The sequence below is a fragment of the Camelus ferus genome, chromosome 10 (assembly GCF_009834535.1).
Source record: "Camelus ferus isolate YT-003-E chromosome 10, BCGSAC_Cfer_1.0, whole genome shotgun sequence".
Taxonomy (NCBI): Eukaryota; Metazoa; Chordata; class Mammalia; order Artiodactyla; family Camelidae; genus Camelus; species Camelus ferus.
Window position 1 is genome coordinate 47282567 of NC_045705.1, and position 27544 is coordinate 47310110.

Below are 27544 nucleotides of genomic sequence, written 5' to 3' on the forward strand. Positions count from 1 at the left end.
TTTGGTTTATGGCATGAGAGTCTGTGCACTTGTATATACTATTTCAAACTTTACCCACCCTTTCTAATAAATTACTTTCTTACTTTATTCTCATTTCCTTACAACGTGGCCCAAGGTACCTTGAAAATTCCTGTATCATTAGGCACATTGGTTAAGAGTAGGACTCTGGAACAAGACTGCCTGGACTTATCAGCTGCCTGAACTTGAGGCAAGCTATTAAGCTTCTCTGTGCCTCGTGTATAAAATGGAGAACGTAACAGTACCTACCCATGAGGATGTTCTGAGAAGTAAATGAGTTCACGTGTAAAGTACTTAGAAAAGTGCCTGGCACATTGCAAGTGCTGTATCAGTGTTGCTGTTGTTACCGGTGGTACTGTTACCATTATTATTATCACCCAAGCAATTACCATAGTGGCTTAAGCAATGTAATAACATGGTAATATTATTGTAATGTCATGAGAATCAAATTAGATTAACATCTGTCATTAGGTCTTCTTTACTATGTACTTTAATTTTTATGCCTGATAAAATAATTCATAATCTCTTATTAACCTTCCTTAGATATATCAGTGAAATATTTTTCTTTATGTTCTGCAAGATCCTTCTTTAATGATTCTTCTTATAAACCTTTATAGAATAAGATAGACACAGCTGTGTATCTCAGAGCTTTTTCTCCTATCTACTCTTTACAAATATGCTTTGAGGATTCTCAAGTCATGTATACACCACCACCCCAAAGCTTATCCTGGGGCAGGATCACCCTTTCCCTCACTGCATAATGAATCTCCAGGATGAGAGAGCATGAGTAATGAAGAACACGCGCACACACACACACACACACACACACACACACTTCTGAAATGTTCTCCAAAAATGTACCTCTTTGAGAGATCACTGTAGTGGTCTGAAATGATCACATTTAAATTCAGTGGGTGGTGTCTACTATGTGCTAAGGACTTTACGTCATTTTCTCTTCACAATTTTGTGAGGTAGGTATTATTATTATTATTTTAATAAGGAGAAGAATGAAGTTAAGCAATTTGTTACATTACTGTCTCTGAACTAGATCTTTTAATGTCAATTCACTTATTCCAAAGCTCGTTCTACCATAATACAACTGATTCTAAATGAAATGATGCACTTTTCATAATTTTTTTGTTACAATAAAACTTTTAAAGATGATTGAAATCTATTTTTATATCTACTCTTGCTTCGTCTATACATATACATTTTGGGAGATCAGCTTCTGGGACTAAGGAATAGGCTGCTCGGGCTTACAGCGCTCAGTGAATTTGGTGTCCTTGTGGTATGAATTGCTTTTCTGTCCAAGCTAAAAGCAGGTGGGACAAGGCTGTCATTTTGACAATTAGTATAAATGGAACAACAAAACACCTCCAAGGTAACCTGGTAGCTCAGGAGGGCTGCAGTGTGAGCCCAGACTTCCCAGTGAACCCCTTTTTCTGTTTAATGCTAAAGTAGAATTTTACTTTTCCCAAGGATGTTCTTAATACCCCTTACCCACAAAGGAAAGCCCCTTATCATTTTGGAAAGAATTTGGGCTGCAGAAGATACCAGTTTGAATTCTGGTTCTGCCACTCACTCACTAGCTATAGTGTTGGGTAAATTAATCTTTCTTAATCATTGTTATCTGTAAAATAGAAAATTAATGCATACTTCATAGGATGGTCTAAAATTTTTTCACTTTCGAAATTGTTTTTGTCCTACTTTATTTATGTATACATTACATGCAGTAAAATTTATTTTAAGTGTTTGGTGAATTCTGGAAATTGTATACAGCCAAATATAACTTTTTAGCCTTGAAGTTTGCTTGTGTCCCTTTGCAGTCAGATCCCCTCTGTCATACCCTGGATTCATTATTGATTTGCTTTCTGTCACTATAACTCCTCCTTTTCTAGAATTTCATACAAATGGAATCATACAGTACATACTCTTTTATGTTTTATTTTTTTCATTTAGCATAATTTTTACATTCTTTCACATTACTGGGTCTATCAATATTTTGTCTCTTTATATTGCTAAGTAATATTCCATAGAATGGACATATCATGATTTTTTTTGCCAGTTAATGGACATTGGATTGACTCCAGTTATTGGATATTGTAAGTAATATTGCAAGTATTTATGTTGACATATGTTTTCATTTTTCTTGTATGTATATCTAAGAGTTGATTGGTTGCTGGCCTATATGGAAATTGCATGTTTAACTTTACAGAAAGTGGCTGTATCATTTTTAATTCCCACCAGCAATATGAGAGTTCCAGTTGTTCTGTGTCCTCTTCAACATGTGGTATTGTTAATCTTTTAAATTTTAACAATTCTAGTGGGTATTAGGGGTATCACCTTGTGGTTTTGATATTAATTTCTCTGATGATTGGTGATATTAAGAGTCCTCTCATATATTTAATGGCCATTCATATATTTTTGTGTGTGGCTTGCCTTTTTGTCTTTTTAACTGTGTCTTTGAAAGAGTTAGGTTTGTCATTTAGATGACATTTTTCCTTTTTTTTTTTTTTTTTCTTTTCTGGTTCATGTTTTTGTGTTCTGTTTTTAAAATATTTACCTAATACAGTATTACAAAGATTTTTTTCTTATATTTTCTCCTAGAAGTTTTCTAGTTTTAACTGAATACATTTAGGTCTTAATCCATTTTTAGTTAAATTTTGTGTTTGGTGTCAGATAAAGATTTAGATTTATTTTTCCCCACACAAATAATCCATTATTAGCAAAATCTGTCTAAAAGATTTTCCTTTCTCTGTTGAATTATTTGGCATCATTGTGAAAATCGAGTGTGGATTTCTTTCTGAACTCCTTATTCTATTTTATTGATTTACACGTCTATCCTTACAACAGTCTTACCCAAATATTTTACTGTAGTATTATAGTAAGTCTTCAAATCTTACTATAGTTCTTCAATTTTGTTTTCCCTTTTCAATATTATTTTGGCTATTTTTTCCATAAAAAATTATAATCGGTTTGACAATATCTTCAAGATGTCTTTCTGGAATTTTAATTGAGATTGTGTTGAATCTATAGACTGATTTGGGGTGAACTGCTACCTTACAAGTATTGAGTCTTCCATGAATGTGGTATATTTCTCCATTTTTCCTAGCATTTAAAAATTTCCCTTTGCAATGTTTTATAGCTTTCAGGGTAGAGACTTTGTTTACATTTTTCTAAATATTTTATTTTTTGTGTTAATGTAAATAGAGTTTTAAAAAATGTCTATTCTATTTATTCTAGTGTATCTAGTATATAGAAAGACAAGTGATTTTTTTACATCTTCTTTTTTAATTGAGGTATTAGTTTCAGACATACAATGTAATGATTTGGTATTTGTAAATACTGTAAAAAGATCACCACGATAAATTTGGTTAACATCCATCACAAAACATAGTTACAAGTATTTTTTTTTTCTTGTGATGGGAACTTTTAAGATCTACTAGCTCAGCAACTTTCCAATAAGCAATACTATGATCACCATGCTGTACATTACTTATTTTATAACTGGAAGTTTGTGCCTTTTGACTCTCTTCACCCTTTGTCCACCCCCAACCCCCCACCTCTGACAACCACACATCTTTTTTCTTTTTTCCTTTCCTTTCCTTTCCTTTCCTTTCCTTTCCTTTTCCTTTCCTCCCTCCCTCCCTTTCTTCCTTCCTTTCTTTCTTTCTTTCTTTCTTTCTTTCTTTCTTTCTTTCTTTCTTTCTTTCTTTCTTTCTGTCCTTCCATCCTTCCTTCCATCCTTCCTTCTTTCCTTCTTTCTTTTTCTATCTTTGACATTGGCTTATAACAACATATAAGTTTCATGTGTACAACATTATAATTCCACTTCTATATACACTACTACTTGCTCTTCCCCAAAAGTTTAGTTTCTATCCATCACCGTACCATTGATCCTCTTTACCTATTTTTCCCTTTCCTCACCCCCTTTTCCTCTCTGGTAACCACTAGTCTGTTCTCAGTATCTATGTGTTTGTTTTGTTTGTTCATTTTATTTTTTAGAATTCCATATATGAATGAAATCATACAGTATTTGTCTTTCTCTGTCTGACTTCTTTCACGTGGCATAATACCTCATGGTCCATCCATGTTGTTGCAAATGGCAAGATTTCATCTTTTGGATGGACCTAGAGATTATCATACTGAATAAAGTCAGTCAGTCAGAGAAAGTCAACTATCATATAATATCACTTATATGTGGAATCTAAAAAAATGACACAAATGAACTTATTTACAAAACAGAGACTCAAAGACATAGGAAACAAACTTATGGTTACTGGGGGTTAAGTGGGTTAAGAGGGATAAATTGGGAGTTTGGGATTGGCAGATACAAAATAAAATACTATGTACAGAACAGATAAACAATAAGGTCCTATTATATAGCATAGGGAACTATGTTCAATGGCTTATAGTAACCTGTAATGAGAAAGAATATGAAAAAGAATATATATAATACTATATATATAAATATATATAACTGAATTACTCTGCTGTACACCAGAAACTAATACAACGCTATAAATCAACTATACTTCAATAAAAAAGGGAAAAATTAATTTAAAAATATTTTCTCTTTTTTATGGTTGAGTAGTATCCCATTGTATATTTATACCACATCTTCTTTATCCATTCATTCATCAGTAGGCACTTAGGTTGTTTCTTGGCTATTGTAAATAATGCTGCAATAAACATAGGAGTGCATGTATATTTTTAAATTACTGTTTTTATATTCTTCTGATAAACAGAGGTGGAACAGTTGGATCATATGTTAGTTCTATTCTTAGTTTTTTTGTGAAATCTCTGTATTGTTTTCCATAGTGACTGCACCTATTTACATTCCTACGAACAGTGTATGAGGGTTCCCTTTTCTCCACATTCTTGACAACACTTGTTATTTGTGGTCTTTTTGGTAACTGCCATTCTGATAGGTATGAGGTGATATCTCACTGATGATGTTGTTGAACATCTTTTCATGTACCTGTTAACCATCTGTATATCTTCTTTGGAAAAATGTCTGTTTATATCCTTTACCCATTTTTTAATCAGATTGTTTTTTCTCATTGAGTTGTATGAGATCTTTATAGATTTTGGATATTAACCCCTTATCAGGTGTATGATTTGCAAATATCTTCACCCATTTGGTAAATTCTCTTTTCATTTTGTTAGTGATTTCCTTTGCTGTGCATAAGATTTTTAGTTTGATGTAGTCTCATTTGTTTATTTTTGCCTTTGTTTCTCTTGCCTGAGGAAATATATCTAGAAAGATATTGCTAAAACTGAGAAAGACAACTGATTTTTCTTATTGACCTTGTATGTTGTGACTTTGCTTAATTTACTTATTAGTTCTGATAGGTTATTTTTTAGATTCTGTAAGATTTTCTATGGTCGTGACCATGTTTTCTGCAGCTAAAAACAATTTCACTTGTTTATTTCCAAACTGTGTTCGTTTGGTTTCTTTGCTTATTGCACTGGCTAAGAAATCTACTACAATATTGAATAGAAGTGGTGAGAGTAGACATTTTTGCCTTAGGTAGAAAGCATGGAGACTTTCACCGTTGTTAATGATGTTATCTGTAGGTTTTTGAAATATACCTTTAATCAGATTGAAGACATTCCCTTCGATTCAGGTTTGCTGAAAGTTTTTACCATGAGTACATAATAATTATTTTCAAATGCTTTTTCTGCATCTATTGAAATGATCATGTTTTTGCTACTTTGTTTTCTTATTATGATGAATTATAATGATTGATTTTCAAGTGCTAAACCAACTTTGCATTCCCAACATAAATTTTACTTGGTTGTGATTTATACTGTTGCACTCCATTTAGTCAGTATACTTTCATACTTTTTAAAACTAGTATTCTGACTTTTGGAAAAATAACTCAATTTATATTTTGCTAAACACTGTCTTTGTGTTCTGTATATTGTGAGGAATATGAGAGGTTCTGTTCTCAAAGGACTTTATGGCCTCACTACATTAAAAAAAAAGAATAATACATGATTGATTTTAATATTTGTCACAGGAATACAAACTTGGAGCCTGTGCAGTGGGGGAAGAGGAAGAGAGACAATTATCAGAGTTACTGTGCATCAGTGTTGCCAGAATGTCTTTGTAGAAGATTGAGATTTGCTTTCACCCTCTGTCACATGATGTAGATTTATTTTTAAGAAAAAAGTATTTAGACTAAAGTTGAGAACAGAAAGGTATATTTATGTTTAGGTTTTACCTTAAAGGTGACAGAAAGAAAACTAGGAAAGAAAATGAAAATTCCTGAATTGAGGAATTAGATCTAGTTCCAAATCTTAGCTGATTTTAACTAGTTATGTTGCCATGAAGAAGTCACATTATCCTTTATGCCTCAGTTTTCCTCTCTATAAAATGTAGTGGTTAAGCCTGATCAGTGGTTCTTGACAAAGAAGGAGAGAGCATATACATTTTTGAAAAAGCTCAACAGAGCTCCTCCTCCAGGTGAGACTCACTGGATTACATAGTGTCTTAATCTTTTCCCGTTCCTAAAAATCTCTGATTTTATGATTTTGGGAAGTCAGCAAACTTGGAGTGAAGACCTTGTTTTTAACTTTGGCTTAGCCCTTCTCAAATTTGACAAGTCGCTTCTCCTTTCGGGCCTTATTTTATTTATGTTTAAAATGAAAGTATTGGGGGGGAAAAAGGCTTTCTAAAGCCATTCTAATTCTAAAGTCTGTGATCCAAAATGAGGTAAATCTATTTATATTATACTTGTGTGTATATATCAACTATGGCAGAGAACTTACTGTAGTGAAATAACTAACTATGGTTACATCTTTTACGTGAATGCATTCAGCATCCTAAGGATCATGGAGAATAAAAAACTAAGGCTCACATTGTCAAACTCACTTCTAATTTTTAATGTTAAATTAAAAATTAGTTAGTTGAAATGTTAGCTTTGTGTAGTATTTTCTCCCAGCTTGTAATCCAAAAATCTAAGACTTCTATGTTTTTCTAGGATGTAGTTTTACTTTATCGTTTACAGTCTGTTCTAAGAAAGCTTCAAGGGATATAGGGCTTTAGAGCACCACATCTTTAACTAGCTGAGGCATAATACATGATTTGAGTCCCCAATATTTTCTAACAGTAAGGTTTGTTTATTAAAGAAATCCCATGCTGTGACTGAATCACTCTAATAGAAGCCAAGTTTGAACTTGAACACTCAAATATATGCCCATATATCTTGGGCATATATCATACATAATGATGTGGGGTCTAGACATCTTTCTGGGTTTGTTTATGTCTGTTACGGATTCCCCTCATTATCCATGCTGTTTGAGGGAGACCCAATGGATTCAGCTAGCTTATTGCATACTTTCTATATTTTAAGACTAACTCAGAGTTCCAAGTGGCCCATATGTTCCAACTTGGAAGATTATTTTCTCACTTTCCTGTTTTATGATGATGATTAAGGAAAAATAAAATAAGATTTTAGGGAATGATGACATGTTTGAGAGTGGCTAACCATAATCCTTTTGGCCATGCTTCAAATATAGTTTTATAATCTTTATGTTTATTATGCTACTCTTCCTAAAATTTTTTGACAAGTTTGAGTTATAGCATCTGTTTTCTTATTTTTAAACCATATTTTGTACCATCTGTTGTTTCACTATCATTGATTATGATTTTTAGGATTTAGTGAAGGGAGATTAAGACTTGAATCTTTAGTTATTACTAATTTTACAGTTTAGGCATATATGGTATACTTGGAATGCTAGTTAGAGTTGAATAAGTATACCTAAAGAATAGATTTTTAGATACAAAATTTTAGAAATTTATTTCTAGTTCCTAGTATTAATTTGGAGGAAATAATTCATGGTCACTTGACTAGCAGATTTATTGTTGTGTTGTTGTTAAAACCTCGCCTCTTGGCATTTATTTTATAAAATTAGGTGTCTCTGTGCATGATTCCTTAATTAAAAAAAAACTACTACTCATATGCTTTATAAGTTGCAAAAGCTATTTTTACATCAAATGAAATTAAGAAATCAAATAACATTATAAGAATTTTCAATAAATATTGAAAGAGGCTGGATTGTCATTAGAATTTATCATTAAGGTATTTTTTGAGGGGGTGATATAGCGCTTGCTATAAATATTCATTATGTTCTTAAATCTAGAGATATTCAGTGATTAGGTGATTTTTTGCCTGTTTATGTTGGAAGGAACAAAAGAAACTTTAAAAACAAAAGCATAAACATAATTGAACCACCCACTTGAAAGAGAGATTGGAATAGATGTTTTCCAGGGGAGAACATGCTTTCTGTGTAAAAAAGGCTAGTGTAACAAGAAGTCATCTATTCTTGATTTCTTTAGACAGCTAGAGCTTTGTGCCTTGTCTAGTTTCTGCGTTTTAAGAGCTTGTTCTGTGTAGCAGAAATAATACAATAAATGGGTTTAACCACATTTGTCTCAGCTAGACAGTCTGCTTTGTCAGAGATTGCTGGTACAACATAAACAAATTATGTGTTTGTAGTGCTTTTCAATGAAAGCCTATCTAACAGAGCTGAGATTGTGTTTCAGCAGCTGTAGATTTAATCTCCTACCTGTCAGTTAAAACAGGCATTTCCTGAGCCAGATAAGGCCTGGTTGTAGAGGATGGAAGTAGTCACAGCTGGACAAAGACCTATTGTTATTGGCTGATAATTTCTATGTAGATTCAACTCCTTATTCTACAATGGAAACTACAATCATAGTATGGTTTTAAAGTAGTTAACCTGACCTTTTACATTGTTAAATTAAGAAGAGTTAAAGAGAATGAAAGCTGGACTTTGTGTCCTTCGTATTTGGAAATTGCCATGTGGAAATAAAAATAAATGTCTTTAGCTTTGATCATCATGATTCTAGGTCACTGTGGATGAGATAATATGGTTATGGAAAATGCCTGTTCACAGATTTGTAACTACATTTTAAGGAATTCAAGTTGTAATGCAAACTAAAGTCAAAATTAAATCTATGGATAGATACTTTTCCATGTGACTCACATATTATGGGACCTGTCTTTTCCTTTTTTTGTTTCTCTTTGTGGGGATGGGATTGGGGAGGTCCATTTCTCTCTTTCTTACCCATAGAAATTTATAAAGTTAAGTTGAACTGTCTTGAAATTGGTCAAGTTGGTTTGGAGAAAATGTCTATCTTTACATTTGGTTAAATTATTACAGTGTTATTCTGAGTCCCACGTCTCCCAAGTCATGAATGGCTAATAGTAGGGCACTCTCATAGACTAGGCCTTGCATGTGTACTAACTTGGTCAGCAACCTGACTCCACAGCTTTTCAAGTTTGTTTAAATTTAAATTTAAAGTAGTTCTTGGGTTCTCAAATTTCAAAATGAATATATGCATTTTAATTGAAGTTTTATAATTAAATTTTTAAGTAAAGTTTTTATAGCAATTTTTATCTTGCAAGGAGCTTTTTACTTATAAAATTTGATCTTCACGAAATCTTTGTGAGATTAAATATAACACTAGAGTTCGAAGTTTACATTTGCTGAAATGTAGGGGACAGAGTGGGCAGTAATCAAGTTGAAATTATTGGTATAAAAGACAGCACTAATTTTTTTAAAAGCCCACAATATCCTTGCTTGCTGGCTTGCTTTTCCCTTCTTCTTTTCCTTCTTTACTTTCTTTATCTTTCCTTTCATACCTTTTTTTCCCTTTCCTCTCATATCCCTTTCCTTTCCTTCCCTTTCCTTTTCTCTTCACTTTTCTTTTCTTGTCTTTTCCTTCCTTAACACCTTGTGATTAGGACAAATCTGTCTTAATACCACTTTTTTTTTTTGGTGGTACAGAAGATTGGCTAAGATTTTATATTGTACCTACCTTTAAATCTAGGACATACAATGCTCCTGCATCCTCTTTTTTTGTCCAACATTAAGAATTGTCATCAAGGCTATGTAATACTGTGTTTTAGATGGAGTAGAGTAAAACATTACTGTATTAAAATAGAGGATAAGGAGTATTAGAATTTCTTTAGATTTCTTTCTTTTAAGAATGTGTAGAAAAGTCAGTGTATTCATTTTCCATTTTATACCTTTTTTTTTTCTATTAATCTGACTGGATCATTTAATTTCATTTTGGGCTTGAGTTTCTATTCTTTTTCAGCTATGATTGCCTGAGTTATTCCTAATCACTCTTAAATAATGCATTGGCCCATTGTTCTTTGTAACAGCAAAGAATATTATTTGAGGTGAATTGCTGTAACATCTGACTCTGTGTTGTAAATTCCATTTCATTTGGCAAATGCCACATTAGTCTTAGCTACCAAAGACACACACACACACACACACACACACACACACGAGAAGTTTAATTTAACTAGTGTTTTGAGCCAATTTGTATATATTAAATTTTCTACTCTTGTGGTCTTTACTTATAGTTGATTTTTTTCTCTTAGGAAAGTTGATAGGTAGCTTGAATTATTTTAAATATTCCTATTCTTCCCACACAGAGACTGAATTAAGGATTTACATTTTTAGTTTTTGTCAGTAAGTTTCTCGACTGCTTAAAATTTTATTCAGACGTAATGTTTGGGGAAAGAATTACAGTGATGCAGGAGTAGTCACATAGATTTTAATTTCTTATACGCCTCTCTCCTATAGGCATGTAAAAGTACAAGTATTTTAAAGTGATATGTCTCTTGTCTCATATGAAATCACTGGACAGGTCTGTTTTAGTCAGTCAGTCAATCAGTTAATTAATCAGTCAGATAATTGCCTTTTGCCTTTCATATTTGGAGGCACTGTCCTAGTAGCATATTAAGAATCTATCTGCAAGATGTTTTCCTTCTGCTTGAGCAGAGAGGATATATAAGATGGAAAAAGTCCACCGTTATCCCCACTTTGGACTACTGAAGTCGTTTCTGAACTGGTCTCTCTGCTTTCATTCTTTTCCTAATATAGTCAGTTTTTCTCACAGCAACCGGAGTGTTCTTTATAAACCTAAATCAGACCTCATGCAACTTTAGGTCATTTAACCCTGTGCTGTGTTATCTCCTCAGAGAAGCCTTTTTTGACCATCCCAATCCAGTATAGTCCTCTCTACTCTCTCCCCACTACCTCTTACTTCCCACCCTCTACCCTTCATACTCTACCTCAGTCTTACTTTATTTTCCTTTATAGTATCTATTATCAACTGGCATTTATCATATTTATATATGTATTTGCTCATGAGTGTGTGACACACACACACACATATATATATATATATATATATGCATTCGTATGTCATCTGTCTTCCCTAGGAGGTAATGGTAGGGAATTTTGTCTATTTCCAAGTCCCCAGCGCCTAGAATAGTGCCAAATATTGAACTGAAAGCCATTAAATAATTCGACACAGTATATGCAGTGTAAATTTTGACAGAGAAAAAGAAAGTTATACTCAGGGAATTTTCATAGAGGAGTTTGAGCTGAACCTTAAAGGTAGATCAGGTTTGGGACAGCAAAGAGGAGAGGAAAGATCATTCTCTACCGTAAGTGAGAAAAGTGTCATGTACGAGACTTAGAAGCTATTGAAAGCAAGAGGAAAAAGATGGTAAAGGGTAGTAGGAAAGAGATTTGAGAGGTGCATTAAGAATACCTTGTGGAATGATTTCGATTCCAGCTCAGGCTAGGGAGTTTGGACTTCACCTTCTTTAATAAGAACATTTCTTTGTTGTATCTAAGTTATTTAATATGGACACAGTACTAAATGAAACACAAAAATAAATAAAACTGCTCTTTGCTCTTTTTGAATCAGAATGTTAGCTTATCCTTATATCAGCTTCAGTGTTGACAGACTTGTGCATTTAGTTGGGATAGCATGTGTAGTGTGTGTGAGTGTGTGTATGTGTTTAAGTGAGCATGCTAAGGGTGGGGTGGGAGTTGTAGGTTACATTGCAAAATGACATTAAAGTTGCAAGTCATTAACTTTTTGTTCTAAAAAGATTAGAGTATGATAAAGACTCAAAACCAGAAGGCTATTTGATTTGTGGCTATAGCCACTATTTATGCCTTTACTCAGACTTTATGTCTTATAAAGATCACCTTACTTTACCTCTCTGCACCCTGCCCCTCTGAACATATTACAGGCGTTGTCTCTCATTGATATTTCCAGGGAGGGGCATCTTGTCATGGCTGAGCCCCAGCTGTCAATAGCTTTGACATCTTATTTATGTTCTGTTCAGAGTTCTCACAATTATGTTTCTTAGCCCTTCTAGCTTAGATGAAACTCTTTCTGTTCTCCATGATAGGTGATGCTTAAATGTTTTCCTGTCATTCATTCTACATTGCATAACCAGCCCATTGTGATAAAACAAACATTAAAAAAATTATTTTGGAAAACTGTACTCCTGGCTCTTATGATGAGAACAGCTTATCATTTCTGTCAGTAAGGATTATAATTGATGATGATGACATTATTAAAGAAGCTTAGAGGCATCTCTAAATTATACTATAGAAGAATTTCAACAGATGCACAAGGAGAGTTTAGTCATTAAAAATAACCTTCAAATAAATGACTAGAATCAAATTTTATATTTTCTTACCAACGAGTGGACCTCAAAGTCAGACTGTGGCATGCCAAAAGAAAAGATCACTTTTAATGAAGTATGTTAGGAGCAGAAGTGTATTTCTGTTACCTCGATTTGAGGATTGCAAATGATAAAAGGACTCTGAATTGATTCAGGAGATTTAAAAATCACAAAAATTATTGTAGCTTAGTTTTTAAATAATGGAGAATGAAAGTTCTTTAATGCATTTTGTTAGAAATATGTGTTGAATCCCTACTCTGTGCAAGAGAGGGACTTTTACTAAACCCTGGGGAAATGCAAAATCCCAGCCTTTAAGTTGCTTGTGCATAATTTTAACAAAACCTGTAGTTTAAGATGTAAACCTGCATTTCTGGAGGAGGAATTTAATAATTGAACTCTGGTCATTGCTAACAGAATAAGGTTGTGTAAAATACTTCAGGGGTAAAAGCCAGATTGCCTTCATTACAGGTCAAAAGTTTATGAAAGGTTTATATCTGAATGTGATTGTTACAAAGACAGGAAAGCCACATTCTTCATGAATGTTACCATATTTATTTGACATTTATACAGAATTTGAAAAAAATCAATTCCCATATTGGCAAAAGACTTTGATCATTGTGTATTTAATGGGGTTTTCATTTGAGAACAACAATCATTAGTCTCTAATACGTTTCATACTTCTGTGGAAATAAGACAGGGTGGAATAAGAAACATTCATCTTCACTAGTCTTTGGAAATATCTAAAGTAATTGACTAGCTCAGTCTTCTGTGATGGCCTGGTGACCACTAACTGTGACTATTTGCATAATAGTCAACTCTTCACTTCTGTAGTGATAACTGTTTGTATCTGATTAAAATTAAGACTCTTTTAGTTCTCTTGACTTTTCCAGAAGTTGCAAAAATTGAGATTTGCTGTTCTGCTTTAACCAAACAAATGCACACATGGGGATAACAATATGCTGAGTTTATGCAGATTTTACAGCACGAATCTGAATAAAATACCCACTAATAGATCCTTAAGGAGTAATAAACACACATGAATTTTCCTTAGTTGCACTTTAAAGTGATTTTAACATACTACTAGACCTTAACAATAATATTTAATTGACAAGATTATGCATTTGTATGGATTGAAAGGTGGTAGATATCTAATTCCAAATGAATCATAAATTTTACTTTTGCATAACATGTTTTATTAATTTCTTTATGGCCAGGATATTCTGCTTCCCTCCTGGTGAGAGTTTCTTAAAACATAGTAAGATAATTTAAACACATTTAATTAAAATCTATCATCCATTTTATAAAGTAATCTGACTTTTGTCCTCATAAATACTTTCAAAATTTTTCTTGGTTATAGACCATAGGAAGACTACGGAAAGATATCTAATGGAATTTTGTTGTAATTTATTTTCCTTTTTAAGCAAATCTTTCCTTTCTCTATTGACCCTATTCCAAAGTATGCTGACAAACTGGATGATTTATACTACTATATAAGTGAAAACAAACAGTATTGCTACCTGATGAAATAAAGCTATAGACTTCTCCAAGGCATCTTTATATTCCTAGTGCTTTAGCACAGTATCATGCAGATAGTGCTTGGCGCTCAGTAAAGGGCTATTGAATAGTTGAATGAAGACAGGCACTACTGACTTCCCTTTACCGAGTAACATGTTTCTTGGGAACCTAAGAGGTCATTTTCTATGTGTGAAACTCTTTATTTCAGGGGGGACAAATAAGTAAGAGATGCTAGGAATTTTCATTCCATTAATGCTAAATCTGTATTTTTTTCTTTGAAAATTCAATATTTAAACAGAAAATGTACAAGTGAATGAGAGTGTAATGATGTTTGACTACTGATGATCCTGGTAGATTAATGAGATATTTGCCCATTTTAGAAAATACAAATAGAGCAGAGTATATACAGTATGCTGAGAATATAGAAAGGTGCTAACACAAAGGACAGGATTGGCTTTTTCAGGGTTTTTAATACTTCTCTCTGAGTATATACCTAATGAATATTTTTAAAACGTGTGCCATTGACTTGATAAATGGAATCGCTGCTCTAACTCTCAATGATCATTCTCTCCTGTGTAACCAAGGAAGGGAGCTGGAAAATGCTAAACTGTGAAGTGAATTTAGAATATCTATCTTAAAGACCAACCTATAAAAGAGTTGCTTTGTTTGCGTGTCTTACTCTTGATAGTGAAGGTGGGGACCTAGTGAAGCTAGGTGCAAGATGTATCTCTTCCATTTTTCCTATGAATATCTCAGGTATTTTATTAGATATATTTAATAGTGTTAATTAGTAAAGGTGAAGTAAACTACTGAAGCTGTTTTTTATTTTTTCTTTAAATTAACTTTTTGTTTAACTGTAATACACGTAAGAAAAGTATATATTACAAGTGTAACGTTAGCTCTTCATTAATGTTCAAACTAAAATATATGACTTTGGAAGACTAAAGCCTGAGATTTTAAAAGGATGCCTTTAAACCGTAGTATCTTGAGTTTGTGCTACTTTTCAGGGGTTTTCTTGGCCCTTTTGTGAAGAGTTTGAAAAGAGTGGTGGCAGTTGTATGCAAAATTCTACGAAGAAATTGCATTATATTAAAGATGAATGTTAACAATGGTAACAAAGTGTTCTGTATATTATCCTTGTGGGATTTTGAGAGAGAGAAAGAGAGAGATACAGAAAGAAAGGAAGAAAACATCTTGCCTTCAACAAACAAACAAAAACAAACAAAGCAGGATCTTCTTACATTATTTGTGCTGTGTTTATCCATTGGATATTGGTGGGAAACATCTGGGAAGATGGGACTCTGTGTTCCCAAATACTCTAGAAAATTCGTGTCCCGGAATTGCTCCTGATAAAATTTCAATTTTATTATTCTCCTGCTAAAGCTAGTTGGATTCCTACAAGTGAGGATTTACTATCCTCCATTAGTTGTAGCAGCCAGAGATTTGCTAAATAAGACAAGTTAAAAGCAAACAAAGTGATATCAAGATTTATTTAAAAGTCATTCTTAATAAGAGTTCTCTTCTATATGAGAACAACTACAGTTCAACACCTTTTGCAGTTACATTAACAATACTACCCTGTGGAAATTGGTGCTCAGAAAACCAGTTCTTAGGGCCTCAGTTCTCACATTGATTAGCTGACACAAAATGCCTATTGTATTCTTAGCCCTGTCATAAGAGCAGTGGGACATAAAGAAATATAAATGTCCCAGGCCATTCAGGACACTTAGTTTACCTGGTGAAAGTTAATTAATTAATTAAAACAATTAGTGAATAGTCAGGTAGGTGTGTATAATATGAGACTCCTTTGTGTACTTCACACTGTGGTCAATCAAGAGACGTTCAGTATGTTACCACTGCATTATGCTTTTTAAGGCAGGGCAAAGCAGAATCTTAACACTTCACACAGATTTTAACAAAAAAAGTTTTGAAACTAAAGGGTTTGTGTTAAGGCACTAATTTATCCTATCAAATGAGACCCTTTCCCTCCTAACTCTCCAGAACTAACTGAGATATGGCATGCATTTTGGGGGCAGCAAGAAGACACTCCTCCGTGACCTTGAAGGCTTTTTATGTAAGGTTCTTGGGCTTTTATTTCTTTCACTCTAGACATCGCAGCTTTTATAGTAACACTATGCAAATGACTTAGCTATTCTTTGCAATAAAGAATATGGCCTTTAAGGAAATCTATCCCCCACCCCCCTTTCTGTCTGTCTCTATTCCCTGCCTCACCCTCTTTGATGGCTCTTCCTCTCTCTCTGTATTTTCTATTTCTGTCTTTCCCTCCCTCTGTCATGATTTACAAACGTTGGAAACATTCCTTCCGACAGATTAAAGAAGCTTTCTCCAATTAAATCACATGAGGAATGATTCTTTAGAAATAAAGCATTAAAAAGATCTTCATTTGCTCACTGTCTTTAACTCGGTTATAGACATTAATATGTTCATGATTTTCAATACAAATACTTATTCCCTATCACTAAGAAAAGTTAAATAATCTTCGTGAATGAGAAAATTAGCCCCCCTGAGTGTCACTCTGTTTGCATATTAGCACGTAGCCAGGTCTCTGCCAAGTTGCTCTCTGACTGACTGCTGCAGATGCTCTTTCTCAAGTACTCTGAGTCATATCTTTAGTGCAAGTCTTCAGGGACAAACAATAGCACCTGTTCCTCACAAGACATCAGGCCAGTTAGCCCATTCATGTATCTTTAATGAAGCTCTGGGGCAGATGGCAATAAATGGCATCATCAACAACTTAGCACAGAGAAAACAAAGGGCATAAGTGTTGGTACAACAACAATGCTATTTTACGAATAGGGAGAGACAGAACCTAAGTGTTTCTCATGCATCTGCTGCTGTCTTGATTATCTGAAAAACATGAGGAACACCCTAGCAATTAAAATTTCTGGGCTCGTAGCCTATTTGATCAAGAATGTGTTCCCCACCCTCTGCAAAAGAGAAATGCTTTGGTCCAGGATTGTGGAAGTTTAGAGTTAATGGACAGTTGTGCTCTGGGGCATACAGTTTGCCTCTTTCCTGATGCACTGACTAGGCTTCACCTATGAGGGAGTTCTGGTTTCTTGTTAGCCATTCAGGTTACATACTCAGCCAGTTAGTGCTGACTTCCAGACTTCCAACGCAATTAGAAACAATGCAGTTTCATGCTCAGAGATTATTTTTGGGCACAGTTAAGTTTTACTCTTTGTATTAACAAAATCAGTTTTACTTCTACCTATGGGATAATTAAAGTATCTCTGAATTTGGACTGAGGGGAAGCTACACTTCCAAGAAAAAAGATGCTGTTTGAAATCTTGATAACTTCCTAGAAAAGACATGTGGAGGCTGGTCACTCTTTGATGGGGTGAGGGGATTCTATTATTTCTTATTCTTTAGTAAAATACTTTTGGAGGTTGCTGTTTACAATGTGACTGCCTTTCCTGGCACGTCACCAAATGGGAAAATAAGATGATGGGAAGGAAGAGGAAAGGCAGGCTTACATTCTTCAGAGCAGGGTGGGGCTGTTCTGTATCTTCAAAATTCTTTATCTGTCCTGAGCACTGACACACAGTGCAGTAAAGTTAATTCACAACTTCCATAGAAGGAAAACATTTTGGATGCTTATGAGATACTTGTGTGGCCACCAGGCCCTCTTTCTTTCTCTCTCTCCCCTACCTTGTCTTTGCTTTCCATTTTTGTCTCACCTTCAACCAATACTCTTCTAGTAAGTAAAGTAAAATGGGAAGCTATGAAAGGAGGAAATTGTTGCTTTAATTCATGATTTCCATTCACATTATTTGCGCTGGGTCATACTGGTGAGCTTTGTATGAAAGATGGTAGTTGAAAGTTTTCATAGACCTTATTTACTCTTGCTAGTTTTTAACACACGTAATTCCTTTAAAATGGTATCCGACTGGTGAAATACGAATAAGATTGTTGGATTGTATCAGTATCAACGTCCTGGTTGTGACATTGTACTATAGTTTTTCAAGATGTTACCATTGGGGGAAACTGAATAAAGGATTCATGGGATCTCTCTGTATTATTTATTACAAGTGCATGTAGATTTACAATTATATTTATAAAACTTTCAATCACATAATTGTTATCACAAAGAATTATATTCCTTATCTCATTTAGGTCTGTTTAGCAAAAGATGACTTTATGCTTAATATGATATAGTACTTCAAAGTATAGACTTTGAGCCTAACATACTTGGCCTTGAATCTTGGCTCTGCCACTTTTTAATTGACCAAGTTACCTAATTTCTCATGGTTTTGTCTCTTTCATTAAATAAATGAGGACAGTAACAGTAGGTACCTCATGGAGTTTTGAGGATTAAATGAGATAGAGCATGTAAAGCACTTTCCCAGTGCTCAACATACAGGAAATACTAGAATATATTAGCCGCTGTGATGATGATGATCATCATCATTACCTCTGTTATTACTTCTGTAATTGGAGCTTTTCATCATCTCTCAGCCTAGATTCTAATTGGCTACAGGATATTTTGGCTTGTCTTTAATAAAGGGCATTTTCAATTTTCACATCATTATATTATTTAAAATAAGTTAAGGGCATTTTTATCATTTGAAACTAAATGATCATAGCTAATGAGCTAATTGGAATTAACAGCAATACATTTGAGATCAAACTGTTCTGGGTACAAAATAAGAGTGCAGAAACAGGCTGAAACTGAACAATATAATATCCATACTCCACTCACCTTCAGTGACAAACCTTTGAAATGTAAAATTATTTTCAGTTGTATACCTCCAGATTTTCTCTAGCCAAAGAATGTGCACACATGATTTCTCTCTTTTCTATCACTGAAGTCTATGTTATATAATGGAAAAGACACTGGAGGGCGATTGGCAGTCCTGAACCCTAGATCCAGCTCTGTTATACGAAGTGTGACCTCAAGCATGTATCTTTTACCTTGTCTAGCAGCTTGTTTCCCCATGAGTAAATTGTGAGGTTTGAACTGAATTAGTGGTTCTCAAAGAATGGTCCCTGGACCAGCAGCACTAACTAGCTTCACCTGGGAACTTGTTAGAACAGTTACACTCTCAGGTTTCCACCTCAGATCTATTCATTTGGAGGCTCTGAAAGTGAGGTTGAGCAATTTTGTTATAACAAGCACGCCAGTTAATTTTGAAGTACACTAAAGCTTGAGAGGCACTGCTCTGGATTAAATTTTAATCTAAATTTTAGATTGTTGGACTCAACCCCCAGAGTTTCTGAGTCATAGATCTGGAGTGTGGAGTCTGATAATTTGCTTTTATAAAGTTCTCAGTTACTGATGCTGCTGGTCAGGTACCACATCTTGAGAACTACTAGGTTAGATAAACTCTAAGCTCCATTTCAACTCTATGATTCCATCATTACCATTGTGTTCACAGTGTCTTCTATCCCCCTCATTATTTACACTTTGTCCCTCAATGTATTGAAACTGCCTCAGCTAATAGCTTTGAAACTTTCTAAAATATCCTACCTTGTAGAGGGAGATGGACAGAAAGGAACTTCCCTAAATTCTTACAACTTATGTTAATATGAAACACCTACAGCTCTTTGGCATTAAAAATGACTATAGATGGTTTACTTATCTCATGTATATAGCTACTTACAAAGGAAATATCTTCAGACAGTAAGATTCAATAATTAAGGTCTGATGCCTAATTGCCATTGATCCCCTTATGTTGTCTCAAGATCTGAAGAAGTTGGGGACTCATATAAAAATAAAACTGTGCTTTCATTCTAAGATGCAATTTAATGAATAACACAAAAGATCCTAAATTATATCTTCAAAAGAGGCTTGCAATTCCACTTTTTTTTCTTGGTTTTCTAGATATTTGAGATGGGATAGTGCTCAGTGATGCATGGTATCTGCTAAGAATATGACAAGCCTCTGCCTGCCAAACTGAATTATTTGGTTGGCTCATGTTTTCTCTTTTGAAGTAGAGTTTTGGGTTAAGATCCACTGTTTCTTGTTTAATCAGTAATTGATAATTTTCTAGTACTGAATATGCAAACTATATAGGAAAAAAAAACAAGGATCTAACATTTACTGAGTGCCTATTATATGTCAGTCACTGCGCCACAAGTGTTACTTTGCTTGCCTGTTTAATCCTCACAACAATTGTGTTAAAGTCGTATCTTTAGCTTTGTTTTTCACATGAGAAAATAGACTCAGAAAGGTTAAGTAACTGTTCAAGATCACACAGCCAAGGCAATGGCAGTGTATAGATTTAAGCTCAGATTTGTTTGAGCAAAGCCTTTGTAGGCATAGTAAATTCTGAATAAATATGTGCTGAATGAATGAGTAAAGGACTAACTATATATGACATTATTGTCCTAATGTTGACTTTTAAACAATCAGAGAATTATGAAGTTGAGGAGGCTCTATAGGTCATTATCTAATCAGGGTTTTAGTTACACATATCCTTTCAAGTGTCTCTAACAACACATGTGTATATAGCCTTTACTTGACCAACTCTAGGGAAATGGTGCACACAACCAACCTCTTTAATCAGAATGCTTGTTAAATAACTCATTATTAGAAAATTCTTTGCATTAAACTTCTCTGAAAGCTCTTAATTTTTTAGCCTAGTTCTGGCCTTTGTAACTGCTCAGACTTAATCTAGTTCTTCTTTTATACATCATTCTTTGAAATATTTGAAGATAACCGTATATCTTCTCTCTTCCAAGCAAAATAGCTCCCATTTTTTCAGCTACTTTTCAAATCCATAACATGTAATAATAACTTAATAAATGTTTGTTAAATGAAAGAAGGAAAGAATACATAAATTTGATACCCAGACATCTCACTTTCTCGTTTCCTTTCTTTGGAGAGTGAGGTGTCTGTGCTGTGCTCTGGGTATACACTGGGACCATATTTCTAGAAGTAAATGAAGTAATTTCCTTTGATATACTCTTGTACTGAACAATAGTCACTCAAAAAATATTATGTTTTATTTTTTGACGTAGAACCATGCCCTCATTTTCGACATCTCAGGTTTGGATCAGGTCACAACAAGCTGGAGTTGAACAGCAAACCTAGTGCTTTGCTTCAGGGTTAAAGGCAAGACCTGGGCACCAGGGGATCAGCTCCAATTTAAGCAAGCTAAGTTTGTACTCTAATGTACAAAACTTGGGCTTACCTCAGCTAAAATGGAAGAAATAGCTGCCCAAAGCTAGTTTCTTTCACGCCCCACTGGCAAGGTAGTAATTGCACAAAGACCTTTTTATTATAAGTTGATTTTCCTGAGAAATGAATTCAGAAAAATACTGTAAAGTGTTTATTTTTTGCTTGCCCTTTATTAACCCACATCTTAGGGCTTTCCCTAGAGAGAAACTGTTGGTAAATGAAACCTCTTAGACCTACACAGAAGCATTTTTGCACTATGTCCCTGGCTGTGAAGGGAACAGGGACAGGACAAGGCAAGTTGGTACTATTTAAACAGGGTCAACAGCCAGTATATGGAATTTTGCCTAAAGAGAAGATTTAGGAATTTAAACGGGGGAAGTGTTTAGAGTTGGTAGAATTATTGGTAAAGGTTTGTATCTTAACTGAGATATAATGCAGCTCTTTTAGGCCAAAGATCCAGTTTGAACTTAACGACTATTTCTCTTAGTACATCCTAATTTTGATCTTTAAATAACAAAAGTCGTATAGTTTAATTTATAAAACTATGCCCTAAAAGCCAGTACAAAACCTTCTTGTGATGCTATTCTGGAATCAGAACAGCATGCATAGAGTAAAGGAAGGAGCTAGGAAATTAAAATGTGATTTTCACAGGCATGATTCTGTCATAGTTCTTATTTTCTTTATATGGAATACAAATACTGATATAGAGTGAAGATTTTCTATTTTGCATTTTTGTGCTCTTTGATACATTTATTGAGGTCAAATGAAATTTGATATAGTAGGATTTATTATGAAATGCTCTCTGAATACAACTCCGTAATTACCGAGCTACATGGTAGTGCATAAAGCTGTAAGACTGCTTAGCCAGACAAGCAATTTATATGTTACATCGAGGTGTGTATGGCAAAGAATATTAGTTTAATTGGGAGCCAAGATGTACTAGCCTTAAATCTGAAGAGCTATATGTTTAACATAATGCACTGAGGCTTTGAAATAAGATACCTAAACTGGGGAGATGCAGCTTCTGGAATATATAACAATTAGACATTACTTTCTGACCAAGGATACTAAATACTATTTTCAGAATAAAGCACAGAATGCAAAGCAGGTGAAAGGGCAAAAACCTTTCAACATTGTACAGTGACAGAAGCAAACTTATTTCTTCTTGTTCTTTGTTTAAAAAGAAGGAGAAAAGTCAAGATAAAAGAAAACCAAGTATATAATTTAGTAGAACCAAGGATGAAGCAAATTCACAATGAAGTTATGTCCTTGGTGTGCTAATGGAATCTGAAAGGGATTTGGTGAGTTTTTCCTGAATTTTCTCAGGGAGCAGATTTGGAATGAGGTTAAAAGTGGGTGGCTGTTTGGGTACCAGCACAACACCAGGAGTGAAAACCAGATACTTCTTGGCATCCGTGTGCTCTGTCTGATCATAGGCTCTCTTCTGTTTAGCAGGTTCAGGGTCACATGCCTCCGCTCATGATCCCAATTTTTCCACATGACCAGCGGACCCTGGCAGCAGCTGCTGCTGCCCAACAGGGATTCCTCTTCCCCCCTGGAATAACATACAAACCAGGTAAGTAGAAAGGGATTGAACATTCTTTGGGGAATGCTGAGATGCACATGTTTTTGCTTAGTAGTCACAACAAACACAGGAGCGTATGAAGGAACTATGAATAAAAAGATCATACAAGCCTGTTTTAAAGTAAACTTAGAATTGTGAAGAGGGCATGTTAATAAACTAATTGGTTGCTAAAAACTTTTACTTTCTCTTCCTCCACTGGAGTTTGTTCTGAATTCACAGATAAAATGATACTTTCCCTCGGGACTACAAATTTTTGTCAGGTCTCTCTCATACCTTTATTGTGAATAATTGTATTTGGTTAAAGATGCTTTTCTCCTCCCGAGAGCTTTTACACTCTGGGAGAGCGGTCACATGCAGTATAAAATGCTGTTACTGTTTATCGTCTGATTTCTCTTGGAAGAAAAGTTAAAACTGGACTGATTTAATTAGCTTACCACTAATAGGTAAAATTCTTTTTGATTTTAGTCTAAATAATGAAGCATTCAGTAATATTTTCTCATTCATCTTTAACCTCAAAAAACAGGTCACGTAACATTGCAGTGAAATATGTTTTGAGATGGTTTAGCAAATGTTATGATTTTTCTTTATTCCTCTGAGTTTACTGGACTCCTGGGGAATTCAATTAGGGGCATAATGGTTTGAAGCTTCTTTCAGAGCATCCTTGTAAACAGGGCTTTAAATGTTTAAAGATATGTTGCCAAAGGAATCCAGTGCAAGAAGATAGTCAAGTAAATAAAAGTCAACCATAATTTCATTTGTGCATTCTTTGTAAGTGACCTCAGCTCAGAAGTAGTGACCTTGTTCTACTCATTAATAACTTCTATGTCAAGTTCTTTTTAACATATTAACCTGATTATACTAACCACCCAATCTGAGTGCAACAAATCTGTGAGCAGCAGTTCTTTGTGTAAGGGGTTTATAAAGTGAACAAAGGCATTCTAATATGCTTAAACAGTAATAAAGTCTAAAGCACTTTACTAAAATTCTCTGCAAGGAAGCTTACTAAATAGCATAAAAACAAACCTGGGGGTTTTAACATCTATTTTAATTGGTTTTTGCCATCAATTACTCTTAAGCATTTGATAGAACACCCTTCCTTGGGAGGAAAGGTAGGATGTCTGTGTCAAAACCCAAATGATTCAAGGATAGAAATGTTGAGGGATTGGCTAATTTAAGGACTGACTAAGAATTCCTCAGATACAAATCAGTCAAATCTAGTATTACCAAAGGTTTTTGGAGACCTGAGTGGAATAAAATTGTGTTATTCAGATTGTTAAAAATTGATTTTTCTGGAGTAAAATTTTTAGAGTAAGCTGTATTCTGTGAAATTAGCATCCATGTTGAGGACAGGATTATATTTTGTCGGAGAGTATCTGTCAGTAAAGTGGTTCAGTCCTTCTCAGATCTCTGTAACTAGTTTCTAACTTTCTTCATCTTGACTATTTTTGTTGGTGTAAACTAAATTTACCTGCTTATCCTAAATCTGAGTTATCATCCCTACGCCAGTCTTGGAAAACTTTTAAATGAATTATATGTGGAAACTCTCTATTAACTTCTGTTTTTAAATATAAAATTCTCCACATTTCAAAATTAGGTTATGGGCCTTATTTTCTACTAGAGATAGGCATCAACATAGTTAACATGTTACTTACCTAATTTTGTTAAGACAATAATGTTGTTTTCCATGGGGAAAGATAATGTTTTTCATTATATAGTCAGTGAAGCTGGACCAGTTTTTAAAAAGTCTTTTCACACAGTATCAATGAGATTGAAGTGTGTAACTAAAAAGAATATAGAAATATAGAATATAGATATTGTGCAGCAGTAAATTACTCCACTGAACAGCATATGTGCAGCATGGAGTAGTGTCTTGGGGTAGCAAAGCTGTATTTGATTGTGTTGGCTAAAACCTGTTGGTTAGGACTGGAAGTGGATTTAAGACACGTAGGATGATTTTTAATCACAAGCAAGGCTGGTTAAAAAAGGTATTATCTGGTGACCCCTAAGGTACGCCAGATAATTTTAACTAGAACTCTTAAGTTCTTAAATGCCTTAGCTAATCTAGGTTTCCTTGTATATAAAAATTAAAATGGATTAAAATTATATATTTATACACTACTAGTAGAGACATTACATCCTTAGGGGATTTAATCTATGCAGTGTTCTTGTCATTCACATGAATTGGGGGAGGACTGGATAAGGAATTGACTGGAGTCTGGATAAGGAAAACCTTTTTTGCCCCAAACTGAGCTATGAAAATTTCACTTGAAGTACATGTAAGACAATGACTAAATGTATAAAGGAGCAGCTTTGTCACATATGAAAGCCTTGAAATAATGGAGTATAGAGTTATAGTTTGGTTCTCTAAGCAAGAAGAAGAGCAAGTGCTACCTTGGTCTTTATAAATCACAAAATAAATGGCTCTCTTTTTGCTCTTTTTTCACATTCCCATAACCTGAAATGATTCCATAGTGTTTGTGCCTCCAGCTGATTGCATAGTGGTCTTCCCTTCCAGAAAGCACTTCGAGGTTCACTGTTAAAGTTGGCTGTTTCTGATTCCATATTAGTACATTCTAAACAAATATATTTAGGGCTATTGACCTTCTCCGCTTCAGATAATTCGACGCATTTTTCTGGGCATTTCAGGGTCCCTGTGTGTAGTGAACACTAAGTGAGCTCTCCCACCCTGGTGGGTTGCTGGGGAGGCACGTTGCCTACAGGGATTGTGCAGTTTCGGGGTAACATCTATCAGAATGATCTCTGTAGAAATTCTTTTATTGAGTTTTAAATCCCCAATTAAAAACTTTTTTTTCTTGCTGGCTTTCTAATTAGAGACATCTTTTTAGAAAGGAACTCATCAGGGCCCCGAATGTAAACCACAGAATTCTGATTGCTTTGCTCTTTCATGTCATGATGCTGAGAAACAGAGCTGTCCAGAGTAGAATAAATACAATTGAGCATCTATGTTTGAGAAAATTGAAAGATTAAGCCCCTTTTGTAGCTGCCAATGTGTATATCAGGTCAAGATTGAACTGATTATAAAATAAAAACCCTGGATAGCCTCCTTCATGTGCCAGAGATGATGCATCTGACCCCTGGACTTTGTATAGTTGGGATTTTTTTAATGATTGCTGCTGAAGCAGCACCCTTGAAGTTTCCCAGGAGATCCTCAGAGTAGGATCTCTGCCTGTCCCTGACTCTTCCACTCACTTATTAGTTATTATATGGTAAGAGCTAAAGTTTATTAAACAGTCACATTGTGCCAAACGCTCTGTTCAATATTTTATATGGATTATTTTATTTAATTCTTACTGGAACATGTCACTTAACCTTGACTGAGCCTTATGTTTTTGTTATCTAAAAAAACGTATGTCTCCTGCTCAGTGTGAATGTAAAGATTAAATTTGTTAAAATATATGAAAATTCTTTGAAAATTCTAAAGCACTACATTTGGGGATAAAGTCTGACCATGAAACTGAGTAAATTTAATTACATTAATATTTATCCTTATCCATTAGAAATATGGTCCGAAAACTGAGTTGACTGATATACTGCCTCTGCCTGATGACTAAAAGCATTTTTATTTTATGAGTATACCTAATGCTTCTTTAAGAAAAAAATGAGGTAAAATACACATAATATTTATTATTTTAACCATTTGTAAATGTATAACCCAGTGGCATTAATATATTTGCAATTTTGTGTAACCATCACCATTACATGTATCCCAAAATTTTAATCACCTCTAACAAAAATTCTGTGGCCATTAAAAAATAACTCTCCCCATTCCCCTACCCCTAAACCCTATTAACCTCTATTCCACTATCTTTCTTTATGAATTTGCCTGTTCTAGTTACTTCATATAAATGGAATCATACAATATTTATCCCTCTGTGTCTGGCTTATTTCACTAAGCATAATGTTTTCAAGGTCCATCCGTACTGTAGCATATATCAAAAGTCCATACTTTTTTATGGCTGAATAGTATCCCATTGTGTATATATATATCTATGTCTGTGCCTATATATTTGTTTGCTTACCCATTCATCTGTTGTTGGACACTTGAGTTGTTTCCACTTTTTGGCTGTTGTGAATGATGTTGCTGTGAACATTGATATACAAATAATCTGCGTCCCTGCTTCCAGTTCTTCTAGATACATATGTAAGAGTAGAATTGTTGGGTCATATGGTAGTCCTATGTTTAACCTTTTGAGAAACTACCAAACTATTTTCCACGGGGGCTGCACCTTTTACATTCCTACCAGCAATGCAAGAGCATTCCAATTTCTTCATATCCTCATTGATAATTGTTATTCTCTATATTTAAAAAAAAGTTATAACCATTTTGGTAGATGTGGTAGATGTGAAGTAGTATCTCATTGTGGTTTTGGTTTTGATTTCCCTAATGATTAATGATTTTTGAACATCTTTTCATGTGGTTATTGGAAATTTGTTTATCTTCCTTAGAAATATGTTTAAGTACTTTGCCTATTTTTGAATTGAGTTGTTTTTTTAACCTTAATGAATTCCAAGAGTTCCTGTGTATTCTAGATATTAATCCTTTATCAGATTTATGGTTTGCAAGTATTTTCTCTCATTTTGCAGGCTGTCTTTTCACTTACTTGATAGCATCCTTTGATGCACAGAAGTTTTTAATTTTGATGAAGTCTGATTTATCTATTTTTTTCTTTTGTTGCCTGTGCTTTTGCTGTCATATCCATGAAATCATTGCCAAATCCAAAGATT

The 27544-nt window shown here is 34.3% G+C and overlaps 1 protein-coding gene across 27 annotated transcripts in view; it reads left to right on the forward strand.

Annotated features, from left to right (window-relative positions):
• SOX6 (SRY-box transcription factor 6) overlaps positions 1 to 27544 on the forward strand; it is a 556391-nt gene that overhangs the window by 410778 nt on the left and 118069 nt on the right. For 20 of the 27 annotated variants that reach the window (XM_032488948.1, XM_032488938.1, XM_032488944.1 and 17 more), the window contains one exon: positions 22666 to 22789. In XM_032488948.1, the coding sequence (XP_032344839.1) occupies positions 22666 to 22789 (124 nt within the window). The remainder of the gene's footprint in view (positions 1 to 22665; positions 22790 to 27544) is intronic. The other 7 variants (XM_032488935.1, XM_032488953.1, XM_032488955.1 and 4 more) reach the window with 1 other exon arrangement.